Consider the following 17449-nt stretch of genomic DNA (forward strand, 5'->3'; position numbering starts at 1 on the left):
TTAAGAAGCAGTAACAAGCTAGTATATTAAAACATCAAGTTTCTGGCTAATATTGTAGTGTTTAATATCTGGCTTAAAACAATTTATAGAGAATTGGGACTCTTAAACTATTTAGAAGTTATCATTTAGTGCTAATTTGAACGTTCAAAGTACAACATTTCTCTTATCTCCTATATCTTACCCTAATCTACTACCCTTATCTCCCACCCATATCTTTAGAAAAATTAAGAACGAATAGTAATATATAAGGTAAAAGTAATAATTTGAATAGACAATATTTATAAAACAATCTTTTTCATCTTTGCCTTACACTCCCAACTACATGAGGTCGGCCAAATATTTAAAAAAACAATAAAATCGAAAAATTAATCAAAAGTGGCCATGTTTTCCAAATATTATTACAAGTCAAGAAAAACAACATACAATTATTTTAAAAAAAATGTACAAGTTTAAAATTAATTCACAGTCTGCGTCTCTCTGTTCTGTAGGCTGATGGAATGATGTCTGTCTATATAGTTATCCAAATATATAACAGACATAAAATGATGCATTGGATTGTTTACAACGTTTGCAAAAATAAAAATTTCACAATAGCTATTTATATAAGCATGACGCTATCAATGATTGCATTTATTTCATGTAGGTAGACGATAATTATATTTACATTTTTTTGTTCATACCACACTTAATTACAAATTTGATAACAAATTGCTTAAGAATTTTTATAAATGCTTTTTATTATAGTTAGAGACATCGGTTACAGACGATGCCAATATCATCTTATGTCGTCACCAAATAACTTGCCTGCGGCCAACGGAAAACATCCACAGTGTGTCGATGGATAGCCGAAGATATTAAATTTGATTTTTGTTATTAATGAAATATATTTTAATAATTACTACCTGTCTAATCTAACAATAAATAAATAGTATGACATTGCTTAAACATAATACAAGAACTCAACTCTACTTAAAATATAGTTAGGTTAATATGGTTATGTTTTTTGGTTAAACAAAAAATCTATTTGATTGACTTATTTTAAAAGTTTTATTTTTACAGCATGCCCTATATATATATTTTTATAATATTATTGAGATTGTTAGAACATTATATTTAAGTTGCCTATAGTTGTAAATCAATGGAATTCTAAAAACTATTGGTTTTTTAAAAAATTACAACATTAATTTTTTTAACTTTTTTTGTTGTCTATAATTATTATTAGTATACATGGTATACAAGTTACAACTATAGATTTTATTAAATTGATACATTATTTCACTTATTTCAAACTTGGCATTGTTTAAAATGTTTTAATATTTTCATTTAGTAGGATAAAATGTTGGTTACCCATCTAACAAAAAATATCAATACATGGATTCTACCTTTGTGGTTAACTTAAAACAATATGAAAATAAATATGAATGAATGCATATTATATGCTATTGATAGAAATACGTTTGACAGAAGTAAGTAATACGTTTATACGTTTATAGTATGGGTATTTTATGAACTGAATATTATTATTATACAATAATTGTCAAGATCTAAAAACTTAAAAGACTTGCATCGAGACATTTTATTAAACCGCTTTTGGTCGTTTTTATAGGCACTGCCAAAAAAACAATAATCAAAAGAATGTCTTATCAACCTTCACTTCATTTCCTTTTAAGATTTAATAGTTACTGATTGACCTCTAGACATTTCATTCGTGCCTTACTTTTCAGTTCTTAAACACTTTTTAACTTCTTAAGTATACACCTTTAATGCATCATGCCGGGTCTACCTCTGATGATTAAATTCTAAATGTACAGTAGGTACGTCATTATCGGTTACTGACATAGACGGTTATTTCTGAACATATTAGGAAATTAGGTCAACCAATATCTAGACACATAATATACTACGTTTTGTTTTTATAAAAAAAAATGTTCTGTTATTTTCGAAATATCATTGCTATTTGCGTCATACTTAATAACACTGTTTCTATATAGTTTGAATAACGGTTTATCCAATTGAATATTTTTTTGACTCACAATTTAAAAATTGTAAATGATCTTAAAAAATCAATAAAAAAATCAGAATTATTTTGGGAAAAAAATGGCAAATCCTAGAGCATATTTGATATATCTACTATTAAAATGTATACCACCCTCCTACAAATAAAATATTTACAGTTGGTCCACTTTAACTATGTTTAGTGGAACAACTTCTTATTTGTTTTTTTAAATAGAAATATATTAAGCTCCTATAATAAGCCTTCTTTTATCGGGATCAAATTTTAAAAAACTCAGACTAACTAGCATTGTAATGTGCCCTATTATTAACCACAGTTTTATTTGGATCAACTTTGTATTTTTTAGAGACTAACTTATTTCCTTAATTATTAGGTTAAACAATATATTTAACAGTTTGACTTGTTGTTATCGAAAACTATAAGTAATATTTTAAATATAAGAAAAAATGTTATGCAACGTTTGAATTTTTTATCCGGCACATGTGTTTTTTTTTAAATAATGTAGGTTGTGTTATTTTCGAAAAAACATTGCCATTTGCGTCATACTTTAATAACACCGTTTCTATATGGTTTAAATAACGTTTGTAAATAATGTATATTGTATTCAATTGAATATTTTTTTGACAAATAAGATTCCATATTTAAAATATGGGAATGATTTTAAAAAATCAATCTAAAAACTAGATTGTTATAGAATAAAATATCATATCTTAACGCATATTTGATATAATTTTGTTATTAATAATTATAGCACCCTCCTACAACTAAAAACTTTACAGTTGGTCTATTTTAACTATGTTTACTATAGAGACATACAAATATCCAAGTGGAACAACTAAATTTAGATTGTCCCTACTAAATGTTTACTGGAAAAACTTTTTAAATTTAATTCGTACAAATAGAATCATATTAAGCCCCTCTAATAAGCTTTCTTTTATCGGCACTAAATTTTGAATAACTCAGTATAACTAGTAATGTATTGTAATGACCTTATATTAACCACAGTTTTAGATATATCAATTTTGTATTTTTTAGTGTCTAACTTATCTCCTTATTTATTAGGTTAAAAAATATATTGAACAATTTGACTTATTGTTATCGAAAATAATCAGGAATATTTGAAATATTGGACTAAAATTTCATGCAACGTTTAAATATTTTATCCGGCACATGTGTTTTTTTTTTAAATAATGTAGGTTGGGTTTTTCGAAAAAACATTGCCATTTGCGTCATACTTTAATAACACCGTTTCTATATGGTTTGAATAACGTTTGTTAAGTAATGTATAAGATATTCAAATGAATATTTTTTTTTTACTCATAAATTTCCAACTTTAAAAATGTTAAATGATTTTAATTCATCATTCTAAAAATCAGAATTAATTTGGAAAAAAAAGTGTCATATCCTAAAGCATATTTAATATATCTACTATTAAAATTTATACCACCCTCTTACACATAAAAACTTTACAGTTGGTCACACTTTAACTATGTTTACTGGAAAAACTTTTTAATTTATTTCTTTCAAATAGAATCATATTAAGCCCCTGTAATAAGCCTTCTTTTATCGGAACAAATTTTTAACTCAGTATAACTAGTAATGTATTATGACCTTTTATTTAACACAGGTTTAGTTGGACCAACTTTGTATTTTGTAGAGACTAACTTATCTCCTTAATTATAAGGTAAAAGAAAATATTGAACAATTTGACTTATTGTTATCGAAAAATATCAGAAATATTTGCAATATTGGACAAAAATTTCATGCAACGGTTAAATATTTTATCGGGCACATGTGTTTTTTAGAAAAATGTACGTTCTGTTATTTTCGAAATAACATTACCATATGCGTCATACTTAATAACACCGTTTCTATATGGTTTAAATAACGTTTGTAAATAATGTATAAGATATTCAAATGAATGATTTTTTGACTCATATGATTCCGCATTTAAAAGTTGGGAATGATTTTAAAAAATCAATATAAAAATTAGATTATTATAGAATAAAATATCATATCTTAACGCACACCTATTTGATATATCTTTGCTATTAATATGTATACCACCTTCCTACAAATAAAAACTTTACAGTTAGTCCACTTTAGCTATGTTTACTATAGAGACTTACAAATATCCAGGTGAAGAACTAAATTAGAGTTGCCCAACTAAATGTTTACAGGTGCAACTTTTTATAAAATTTATTCAAATAGAATCATATTAAGCCCCTCTAACAAGTTTTCTTTTATCGGCACTAAATTTTGAATAACTCAGTATAACTAGTAATGTATTGTGACCTTATATTAACCACAGTTTTAGATGGACCAATTTTGTATTTTTTAGAGACTAACTTATCTCCTTAATTTATTAGGTTAAAAAATATATTTAACAATTAGACTTATTGTTAGCGAAAAATATCAGGAATATTTGTAATATTGAACGAAAATTTCATGCAATGTTTGAATATTTTATCCGGCACATGTGTTTTTTTAGAAATAATGTACGATTGTGTTATTTTCGAAAATAACATTGCCATTTGCGTCATACTTTAATAACACCGTTTCTATAAGTTTGAATAACGTTTGTTAAATAATGTATAAGATATTCAAATGAATATTTTTTTTTACTCATAAATTTCCAACTTTAAAAATATGTAAATGATTTTAAATAATCAATCTAAAAATCAGAATTAATTTGGAAAAAAAAGTGTCATATCCTAACGCATATTTGATATATCTACTATTAAATATGTATACCACCCTCCTACACATAAAAACTTTACAGTTGGTCACACTTTAACTATGTTTACTGGAACAACTTTTAATTTAGTTCGTTCAAATAGAATCATATTAAGCCCCTGTAATAAGCCTTCTTTTATCGGTACCAAATTTTTAACTCAGTATAACTAGTAATGTATTGTGACCTTTTATTAACCACAGGTTTAGTTGGACCAACTTTGTATTTTGTAGAGACCAACTTATATCCTTAATTATTAAGTAAAAGAAAATATTGAACAATTTGACTTATTGTTATCGAAAAATATCAGGAATGATTGTAATATTGGACAAAAATTTCATGCAACGGGTGAATATTTTATCCGGCACATGTGTTTTTTAGAAATATGTATGTTCTGATATTTTCGAAATAACATTGCCATTTGCGTCACACAGTTTTAATATAGTTTGAATAACGGTTGTTAAATAATGTAAAAGATATTCAACTAAATATTTTTTTTTGACACATACATTTCCAAAAATAAAAAATTTTAAATGATTTTAATTAATCAATCTAAAAATCAGAATTATTTTTGAAAGAAATGTCATATCCTAACGCATATTTGATATATCCTTACTAGTAATATGTATACCACCCTCCTACACATAAAAACTTTAAAGTTGGGGCTACCATAACTATGTTTAGTGGAACATCTTTTTATTTAATTCTTTCAAATAAAATCATATTAAGCCCCTCTAATAAGCCTTCTTTTATCGGGATCAAACTCAGTATAACTAGTAATGTATTGTGCATTTTAGTTGGACCAACTTTGTATTTTTTAGAGACTAACTTATTTCCTTAATTATTAGGTTAAACAATGTATTTAACAATTTGACTTATTGTTATCGAAAAATATCAGGAATATATGAAATGTTGGACAAAAATTTCATGCAACGTTTGAATATTTTTTCCGGCATATGTGTTTTTTTTAAATAATGTAGGTTCTCTCATTTTCGAAATAACATGGCCATTTGTGCCATACTTCAATAGCACTATTTCTATATAGTTTGAATAACGTTTGTTAAATAATGTATTATATCATTGGAATATTTTAAATAATGGCCAAATTTTTTGTAATGTTAAGGGAAATTGTTTCACACTGTTATCATGTTTGCTCAATCTCACAGGTTTTTTAGAAATATGTACGTTCCGTTATTTTCGTAATAACATTGCTATGTGCGTCATACTTTTATAACACTGTTTCAATATAGTTGAATAACGTTTGTAAATAATGTATATTGTATTCAATTGAATATTTTTTTGACACATATTTAAAAATTGGGAATGATTTTAAAAAATCAATCTAAAAATTAGATTATTTTAGAAAAATAAGTTTTATATCCTCACGCATATTTGATATGTCTTAACTATTAAAAATTATACCACCCTCCTACACATAAAAACTTTACAGTTGGTCCCACATTAACTATGTTTACTATAGAGACACACAATTATCCAGGTGGAACAACTAAATAAAAAGTTGGTCTAACTAAATGTTAACTGGAACAACTTTTTATGTAGTTCTTTCAAATATAATCGTATTAAGCCCCTATTATAAGACTTCTTTTATCGGTGCCAAATTTTTAATTACTAGTAATGTTTTGTGACCATATATTAGCCACAGCTTTAGTTGGACCAATTTTGTATTTTTTAGAGACTAACTGATTTCTCTAACTTATAGGTTATATAAAATAATTAACAATTAGACTTATTCTTATCGAGAAATATCAGAAATATTTGTAATATTGGACAAAAATTTCATGCAACTGGTGAATATTTTATCCGGCACATGTGTTTTTTAGAAATATGTATGTTCTGATATTTTCGAAATAACATTGCCATTTGCGTCATACTTCATACTGCGTCTATCTCCAGTCCTATTCAATATCTATACCTCAGACCAACCCACAACTCCTAACACAATTGTTGCAGATTATGCTGATGACAAAGCCATTTTGTCTTGTAACTCTGACCCTCAGATTGCATCCGTCAATTTGCAAAATCGTCTTCATTTAATAGAAGACTGGTACACAAAATGGCGTTTTTAAATTAATCAATCAAAATCAGTTCACACTACCTTTACTCTAAGACTTCTCCCTTGTCCTGGTGTCTCCTTATACGGATTACAAATCCCCTCCTCTTCCTCTGTCAAGTATCTCGGTCTCACACTAGATAAACGACTCACATGGGCTCAGCACATTAAAATTAAACGTTTGTCTCTAAATAGCCGTCTGCGGTTACTCAAATCATTAACCGTAAACAATAAATTTACAGATATTAATACAAAACTTCTTATTTATAAAACCCTTTTAAAACCCATATGGACTTACGGCCTTCAGCTATGGGGCAATGCTAAAAAATCCAATACCAATAAAATTCAATGCTTTCAAAATATTGTCTTAAGAAAATTAATCAATGCACCTCCTTATATCTCTAATTATACACTCCATAACGACCTTAACTTAAAAACAGTCCACGAAGAAGCTATCTCCTACTATAAAAGATTCCACATTAAACTACACTCCTACTCTAATCCATTTATAAAAAACCTCTCAACCTTGTCCATACCTGGAGAACCACCCAGACGTTTAAAACGTAAATGGTGCCGTGATCTTCTATCTAATAATATCAATTAATATTAATACATAATTAGATCAATGTAAATATAAGTTTAAAAATTAAAAAAAATCATTGAAAGTGACACTAATGAGTGGTTTCTTCCATCAAAATGTATTCATGTAATTTATCTCTACTTTTATCATATATGCTTATTGTGCTCATTTTACAGATTGTATATTTCTGATGTAAAAAAAAAAAAAAAAATATTGGGAATGATTTTAAAAATTAATCTAAAAATTAGATTATTTAAAAAAAATAAGTTTCATATCCTAACGCATGTTTGATATGTCATAACTATTGAAAATTATACCACCCTCCTACACATAAAAACTTTACAGTTGGTCCCACTTTAACCCAAATGGTGCAAAAATGGAACCAATTAAAAGTAGTATTATTACTCAATTATTGTACACTCCATTATAGACGAACCGACTACAGACAGCTTTGAAACCTATATTTTCATGTGTTAGAAAACGATTAACAAAAGGAACCACTTTTGGATTAATTTTCTTCGTACGTATCAGCCTTCAAGACCATACTGTGAGACATTTAAAAGCAATCTATTATATGTTTAATTATAAATTTCATTTAATAAACAACATTGCCATTTACGTCATACTTTAATAACACTATTTCAATATAGTTTGAATAACGTTTGTTAAATAATATATATTATATTCATTTGAATATATTTTAGTCACATAAGTTTCCGAATTTGAAAATTATAATTAATTTGAAAAAAAGTGTAATAAATTATCTATTTTCAATATTAGACACTTATTTGATATATCTTTACTATCGATTTGAATACCATCCACCCTACACAGGAAAAATGTATAGTTGGTCCCACTTAACTATGTTTAAGGGATACATACATTTTTAGGTGGAACAACGAAAAAAATAGTTGACCAAACTAAATTTTTCCTGAAACAACTTTTTATTTAGTTCTTTAGACAAGAAATTTATTGAACCCCTCTAAAAAACGTTCTTTAAGTTAGACCCAACTTTTAATATCTCAGTCAAAAATAGAAATGTATTATGCTCTTATGCATATTAACTATAATTTTAGTGTTTCTATCTTTGCATTTTTTTTGGTTTTCTTAAACACCTTAATTTATAGGTTAACATATATATTTAACAATTTTACTTGTTGTTATCGAAAAATATAAAGAATATTTAAATATTGGACAAAAATTTCATGCAACGTTTGAATGTTTTATCCGGCACATGTGTTTTTTAGAAATATGTACGTTCTGATATTTTCGAAATAACATTGCCTTTTGCGTCACACAGTTTCTATATAGTTTGAATAACATTTGTTAAATAATGTATATTATATTCAATTGAATATTTTTTTGACACATAAATTCCAAATTTAAAATTTGTAAATGATTTAAATTAATCAATCTGGAAAATTAGATTATTTTAGAATAAAATATGTCATATCCTAACGCATATTTGATATATCTTTACTATTAATATGTATACCATCCTTCTACACATAACAAATGTACAGTTGGTCCCACTTTAACTATGTTTACTGGAACAACTTTGTATTGAGTTCGTTCAAATAGAATCGTATTAAACCCCTATAATAATACTTCTTTTATAAGGACCAAATTTTTAATAACTCAGTCTAACTAGCATTGTATTGTGCCCTTATATTATTAACCACAGTTTTAGTTGGACCAACTTTGTATTTTATAGAGGCTATTTTATATCTCCTTAATTATTAGGTAAAAAATATATTGAACAATTTGACTTATTGTTATCGAAAAATACAAAGAATATTTTAAATATTTGACGAATATTTCATGCAACGTTTGAATATTTTATCCGGCACATGTGTTTTTTTAGAAAATGTACGTGCTGTTATTCTCGAAATAACATTACCATTTGAATTTTTATATAGTTTGAATAACGTTTGTTAAATAATGTATAAGATATTCAATTGAATATTTTTTTGACACATAAAATTCCAAATTTAAAAATTTTAAATAATTTAAATTAATCAATCTGGAAAAATTAGATTATTTTAGAATAAAATATGTCATATCCTAACGCATATTTAAATATATATATAAATATGTATACCATCCTTCTACACATAAAAACTTAACAGTTGGTCCCAATTTAACTATTTTATTTAGTTAATTTAAATAGAATCGTATTTAGCCCCTATAATAAGCCTTCTCTTATCGGGACCAAATTTTGAATAAATCAGTATAACTAGTAATGAATTGTGATCTTATATTAACCACAGCTTTAGTTAGACCAATTTTGTATTTTTTAGAGAATAACTTATTTCCTTAATTATTAGTTAAACAATATATTTAAGAATTTGACTTTTTGTTGTCGAAAAATATCAGGAATATTTTATAACTTATAATGTATTGTGACTTTATATTAACCAATGTTTTAAATGGACCATTTTTGTATTTTTTAGAGAATAACTTATTTCCTTAATTATTAGTTAAACAATATATTTAAGAATTTGACTTTTTGTTGTCGAAAAATATCAGGAATATTTTATAACTTATAATGTATTGTGACTTTATATTAACCAATGTTTTAAATGGACCATTTTTGTATTTTTATTAAACTAACTCATTTCCTTAATTATCAGGTTAAATAATATATTTAACAATTTTACTTATTGTTATCGACATTATCGGGAATATTTGAAATATTGGACTAAAATTTCATGCAACGTTGAATATTTTATCCGGCACATGTGTGTTTTTTTAAATAATGTAGGTTGTGTTATTTTCGAAAAAACATTGCCATTTGCGTCATACTTTAATAACACCGTTTCTATATGTTTTGAATAACGTTTGTTAAATAATGTATAACATATTCAAATGAATATTTTTTTTTGACTCATAAATTTCCAACTTTAAAAATGTTAAATGATTATAATTAATCAATCTGAAAATCAGAATTATTTTGGAAAAAAAAGTGTCATATCCTAAAGCATATTTGATATATCTACTATTAAAATTTATACCACCCTCCTACAAATAAAAAATTTACAGTTGGTCACACTTTAACTATGTTTACTGGAAAAACTTTTTAATTTAATTCTTTCAAATAGAATCATATTAAGCCCCTTTAATAAACCTTCTTTTATCGGGACCAAATTCTTAATAACACAGTCGTAACTAGTAATGAATGTGCTCTTATATTAACCACAGTTTTAGTTGGACCCACTTTGTATTTTTCAGAGACTAACTTATTTCTCTAACTAATAGGTTTTATAAAATAATTATTAATTTGACTTATTCTTATCCAAAAATATCAGAAATATTTAAAATATTGGACAAAAATTTCATGCAACGGTTGAATATTTTATCGGGCACAAGTGTTTTTTAGAAAAATATACGTTCTGTTATTTTCGAAATAACATTACCATTTGAGTCAACACAGTTTTTATATAGGTTGAATAACGTTTGTTAAATAATGTATATTATATTCAATAACATACAATATATATATATATTATATTATTGAAATATTTTAAATATTGGGCAATTTTTTTTTTAATGTTAACTGAAATTGTTTTTCACTATTATAATGTTTGCTCAATCTCACAGGTTTTTTAGAAACATGTATCGTTTTGTTTTTTTGCAAATAACACTGCCTTTTGCGTCATACTTTAATAAAACTGATACTATATAGTCTGAGTAAAACTTGCTACATAGTGTATATTATGTTCATTTAAACTTTTCACAGTACATTTTAAGATTGTGTATCGTAGTTTTCATTGTCTATCTTAGAAGTGTTCTTTAGTGCATTATGCAGAAATTAACTATTTGTATTATAGTTTTTATTATTATGGAAGTATCATTGGGTATGTCTTATTTGTATTTTTTTTACAATACATTCACAGGTTCAATACTTTAATCATCATAATTTTATGGATTCTAATGAAATGACAAATTGTATTTTAATTTAATTGCATGGAGAAATTATTTTCAATTAAAAATTATGTAAGCGAGTATGAATTTATATTGAAACCTATAATTGCTTTTTTTATATTTAGTCACTCAAGGTCGCCCATTTCCAGGTATGTTTATAAATTATGTACAGCTATACATTTTACATACACTTTTATACACGTTTCCTACTTAACTTGTACATTTTTACTAACCTATTGTATAATATAACCGTTTAGTAATATTTAATGTTCACCTAAAAGTAGATAACAGAGTACATTTCCTATACGTTTGTTTTTGGAGTATTTACACGGTACCAAAATTGAACAAAATAATTGATAAAAACAATGATTTATTTTTATTATGATGAAAAGTTAGAGACAAGGAAATACCAATACGTGTAAATTAGGATATCTAATCAACTATTATATAACTATACAAAACAATGTCATTTTTTTGTTATTATACAGTAATTTTATTTGTTGGTTAGGTGACAGATCGTCGGAACAGAAAACTGGTAATTTTACGTTGTTTTTTATTAATACAAACACCAAATACGAACAACCTTTTAGAGCACTCCCTCGCAAAACTTTTTGAAACTCATTCTGCTCGTCTGTTTCATCGACAAGAAGGTTTTTTGTCAGTAAATCAATTTTTAAAATTTTTTTTTTCTTTCATGTAAATTGATGATCTAATTTTTAGTTTTTTCCTTTAAACTTATTTTTAATCATCTTTTTATAGTATCTTTGGACATAACACAAAAAATTAATTTCTTAAAGTAAAATAATTGATCTTTTTTCGAGTAACAGAAAGTCATTAAATTGAGTTTATAATCTAAAAAGCGTGTTGCCAATTTTTGAGAATTTTTCTATGTAGAAAGCTAATAAAACTTTACAAGAAATGTGTGAGTTTTAAAGTAATAACTCCATAAAACGCTTAAAAAAAAGAGATGGAAATACATAGAAAATTGAAAAAACAGGGAAGAAATATAACAGTAATAAAAAAAGTTGAAATATTTATGTGTAAAATTAAGATATATTTGCGGTTTTTTAGATTAAAAACTCAATTAATAACATTCAAGTGAGTAAGTAAAATATAACGCTGGGAGTTTTTCAATCATTATATTTATGACAATAGATACAATACAAAATGATAATAAACAGAAGTAAATAAAAACTAAAAATAATTAATACGACTAAATTTCATCGTTATAGACATGCTGGGTAATTTTTAAATTATTGTGCGGGTGTTGGTTTCGAGTGGTCGGTCATACTTGGCGTTTGGCCCATATAGTTAATTTAGATTTCCACTTATTTCTCTACCTATATCTATTGGTAAAATATATATTTTCTTACACAAAGTCTAAAATATGGAAATTTTAATAGATTTTTAATAAGTAAAATTTAAAAAAATTGTTGAGATGAAAATGTTACTAGAAAGATAAGTCTACAAAATTCAATATGGGTTAAATTTATTTTATGTAGAAGCTGCACCAAAGTACTAAAAAATCGTATAAAACATGATACTTATTTAAACTCGATTAATATTTTTCTTTCTAAATACTATTATGTCAATTTAAAGTTAGCAAACATTAATTTGATGTGTATAATTTGTTGAATTATAGCCAACGATCCGCCGACAAAACGTTCTACAGGTATAGTATAGATTGTAGAGTTACCTAATGTGCACTTTCTGTATGATATTATTAAAAATTTAATTATTATTTTTGTATACCATTAGGTTAGTTATTTTTCTTATCATTGTAAGAATTCTTTTATTGTCTTCTATAGTATAGACAGTAGAGTTAGTAGTTGCCTAATGTGCAATTTCTTCATTACATTATAATATTTATTTATTATTTTTATAAACCATTAAGTTAGTTCTTTTTCTTAGCATTGTCCTTCTTTTTTCCCGTGATTTTCTTCGAACTATTTCTCTAAAAGTATTAATTCAAAACACCAGTGATACATGAGATGTGTTAAAATGTATCCCTCTTAACAGTTGTAGTAAATAGGACAGTGCCGCGGTCTAGCCGAGACATGATGCGCAGGAACACCTGCCGTAATGCACAGAGATGGCGCTCGCGTAGCAAGGCGGTCCGACCATCGTATGGGCAGACAGTTTTTTTAAGTATTATAAATAATAAAATTTCTTTATTAATCAGCTATAATTATGGATTAGTAGTTTAAAAGTTATTTGAAAAGGGTAGGATAGTAAAAGTTTTCTTAAAATTAGTAGAATACAGTAAAATGGCGTAACACATTCAACATTTGCGCGTCAGGTATACAGGAGCACAATTACAGAAATAGTTTTGGTCTCGGACCAAATGTTTAATTTTGTAAGTGGTATAAGATTAATGGCAAATTGAATTTACGAGACCGACACGGCCGAATACAGTGATTGCTTAGAGCGTCAAAACACAGAAGGATCTTGTTCAGTGGTAAGATAATTTCTTCTATTTTCTTTTTCTTATATCTGAACTCCGTCGACAATTCGAACAACGATTGGATGCAAAATCATCTAGTAAATTAACTTAATAAATAATAAAACAAAGTAAACTCGTAAACCCGGTACTAACGTACGCAGTATTGGTTTAACCTCTGCACAACTGTACTCGGGGGATTTTTATTATCTGATGAATTGCGTTACACTGCTCGTATACGACAGAGCGCAGTAATCATCAGAGTCTGTTATCAGTGATTCGCACGAGAACATTTACTGAATAGTTAGGTAAGGTGCATGTACTCGGCTTGACACGCTTGTCCTAAAACATAACTGTTGATAAAAACCTTTCATTAGTATATATTTAATAAATAATCAAATATTGTGAAGACATTAAGTATGACAATATTGTACATTTCCTTTTGTATTAGTTATTAGTAAAACAACAAAGTGTATAGTAATATCAATGTGACTTATTTATTGTAATGTAAATAAAAATATCTACCTACATTTATAAATCAAAAACCTTTTTGTATTCTTATTATTAGTATTATTGAAATTGTTTTTTACACAGTTTTAAAATCGTGTAAAATATGTTATATTGAAAGCTATTATTTTCTTAAATATTCACTATTAAAAATGTTTTACTGCTTAAAGTTCTTAAAACAATAAAACATTTTTGTTTTGTTTTTAGGCTTGCTAAAGAAGATGCATTCATTCAGTAGTATGTCTTTTTCATCGCTTATTACTTTGTTTTATTTAATTTTGTTTGCACAATTGAAATATGGTACCAACAATATTCACGACAAAAGCTAATTTATCTTGGACGTCTTATATATCTTGTTCATTTAATTTGAAATATTTTGATTATTAATAGTTCTTTAATCGAATATCTTTGGAACAAGTTAAGCATGTTGTATACACTTTAGTATAAATTATATTATGATAAAACACATAATATTTTATGGTCATGTACATTGTGCAATATTTCGAACTTGACAAATAATTAACATCTTTTAACGGAACCCTGATTTGAAAAAGTGACAGACCTTTACTTTAAACTAGTTTAGTGTGGTGTTATCGTGAACAAGTTATGTACCGAGGAATAAAGGTTAAAATAGTTATGCAACTTCGATTAGATTACATGATTTTGTGCTCATTTAAGAATGCACACTAATTAATTTGTATTCATAATCTTCGTGATTTTTTGAAATATCTAATATTTTATTTACAAGGTTGTGGTGGTGGCGGAACCTCGGATGAGGCAAGTAGTTCAAAACCAACAAAAGGTAATAGTTACTTATTTTTAAAAGATAACTTGTTTTTATTAAAAGAGTAAACATTATTAATTTGGAAATTCCCTTATAAAGTCTTGTAACATAAAATAGCATCGTTTAGCATTCGATATAGTTCACTATATTTTGGTCGTGATTGAAACTCGAAAATGCAGTTTCCGTTCGCACTATAAAAACGATTGCGTTTCTGAGCATCTCTTATTTACGTTTCAGTTCAGTTAGTCGAATTTACAAATGTTCCTTTTTCATATTACGAAAATTATTATTTTCTTTTAAGGGAATTACTTGACCGCGTCGTGGAAACGTTACCTCGCTCACTGCCGTAATAAAACTCGTCCTCTAATATTACCGTTTCAATTATAATATTATTATTGTCCTTATATATTAAAATATTATATTTTGTTATTCATTTTCATATATAATATTACTTTCATATAATAACGTTTTTTATCGTGTTTAGATCCTAAGAGCAATCCAAATAATATAATCAGTGTTAACATCGCTAATTTTAAAGTAAGCTAACCTATTGATAATACATACGTATATATATATATATATAAATATAGTTTTAATATTATACAATATTATTCCTTAGGTTAATCCGGAAAAAATTCTTGTAACGCCGAATGACTTAGGTAACATTATAAAAGTTAATTCTATTAGAGCTATGAATAATTTTTTTTTTTTTTTTTTTGACAGAAACGATTGAATGACAACAATCCAAATTACAGAGATATATTCAGTTAAAAATACAGCTTTAAAATAAATAAACAAAATTATATTGTGTAAACTATTAGTAAACCAAACCATATATTTCACGAATTCATAATAAATTTCTACTATCTGGCAAATTTAAAATATCTTGTTTTAACACATGTTTTCAAACTTGGTTACTATATTTTCACCCGATTTTGTTGTTGTAACTTTGTTTAAGTACAATTTGTATATGTTTCTTCTATCGTTATAGCCTGTAACAACATTTTGCATAATCTCAAAGAGGGTTGTCTAGATAATACGACGGATTAAAATATAATATAATAACTGTTATTGGTTAAGGCGCTTTGAATGTGGCATATTATCTTCGATAGTTGATTTGGTTTGAAAACACAGCACGTAGTATGATCTTAAAAAAAAAGCAGCATGTACAATAGAAAGTCTGCATATTTCTTAGTAAATTGATTTCAAAAAAACAGTGTCTTCTTCAAAATTAAAAAAATTAAGGTAATAGACCAATTATTTCAAAACAATAATTTAAAAAATATTAAGGATACTTAGGAATTAGGACTAATAACCATTGCAGAAAAATTAAGAATTAATAGTAATAAAATGCATAAAGGTCATATTTCAGCCGAGAGAACATTTTCATATCTCGTTCGAAGAACCGAATAAATTTAGAGTAGTAGTGGAATTATAGATAACAATAGAGTATATTAAGAAGCAGTAACAAGCTAGTATATTAAAACATCAAGTTTCTGGCTAATATTTTAGTGTTTAATGTCTGGCTTATAACAATTCATAGTATAATGCAATTTTACGTCATGACGAAGAATTGCATCATTTTATAATAGAAGGTGCAATTGAAGGACGTAAACCACCAGAAAGACCAAGAAACTCGTACATATCTCAACTGAAAAATGACGCAGGGATTGATACTTACGCCGGATTAAAAAGACTTTCTGAAGATCGTGATAAATGGAGAGGTTGAAAAAAAAAAAAAAAAAACAATTCATAAATAATTTGGACCCTTAAACTATTTTGAATTCATCATTTAGTTTAAGGTGATTAATAAAGTCTCAAAAAAACAAAGATCTTTCAACTAAATGTATGGTTAATATGTATAAGGGCACAATACATTTCTATTTTAGACTAAGCTATTAAAAAGTTGGCCTAAATTAAAGTGCGCTTATTATAGGGGCTCCAAAAATATCTAGTCGAAAGAACTAAATAAGAAGTTGTTCTAGTAAACATTTAGTTGGGTTAACTATTTATTTAGTTGTTCCCATTGGCGGATATCCGCGGGGCTTAGCACCCCTCCCTGATAACTGCTAAGCCCCCCAAAAATTGTTTTCCAAATTATAGAAATATTGTACAGTTCAATTGAACGTTTTTATTACATATATATACATATATATATATTGTACAGTTCACTTATGCAAATGGCAATGTTATTTATTAAATAACAGAACGTACATGTTTCTAAAAAAATACATGTGCCGCATGAAATTCAAACACTGTTTCTATATAATTTGAAAATCATTTGTCAAATAATGTATATTATATTCATTTGAATATTTATTTGACATAAAAGTTTCCAAATTAAGTAATTGTAAAAGCTTTTAACAAGGAAAACTAAAAAATTTATTTATTTTAA

The 17449-nt window shown here is 26.4% G+C and overlaps 1 protein-coding gene across 10 annotated transcripts in view; it reads left to right on the forward strand.

The window, feature by feature from the left end:
- LOC126845501 (uncharacterized) overlaps window positions 1-15885 on the forward strand; it is a 69336-nt gene extending 53451 nt beyond the window's left edge. For 6 of the 10 annotated variants that reach the window (XM_050584150.1, XM_050584149.1, XM_050584148.1 and 3 more), the window contains exons 3-9: window positions 11832-11858; window positions 12966-12995; window positions 14478-14507; window positions 15019-15072; window positions 15539-15591; window positions 15674-15713; window positions 15778-15885. In XM_050584150.1, the coding sequence (XP_050440107.1) occupies window positions 11832-11858; window positions 12966-12995; window positions 14478-14507; window positions 15019-15072; window positions 15539-15591; window positions 15674-15713; window positions 15778-15791 (248 nt within the window). In that variant the 3' untranslated portion in view covers window positions 15792-15885. Of the gene's footprint in view, window positions 1-11137; window positions 11257-11448; window positions 11473-11831; window positions 11859-12965; window positions 12996-14477; window positions 14508-15018; window positions 15073-15538; window positions 15592-15673; window positions 15714-15777 lie in introns of those variants that run through there. The other 4 variants (XM_050584151.1, XM_050584156.1, XM_050584157.1 and 1 more) reach the window with 2 other exon arrangements.
- The last annotated feature ends 1564 nt before the right edge of the window (window positions 15886-17449 follow it).

Source organism: Adelges cooleyi, unplaced genomic scaffold (assembly GCF_023614345.1).
Source record: "Adelges cooleyi isolate 19-005CV unplaced genomic scaffold, UGA_ACOO_1.1 ACOO_flye_CR_arks_rails_tigmint_CR_PRNA_795, whole genome shotgun sequence".
Classification (NCBI taxonomy): domain Eukaryota; kingdom Metazoa; phylum Arthropoda; class Insecta; order Hemiptera; family Adelgidae; genus Adelges; species Adelges cooleyi.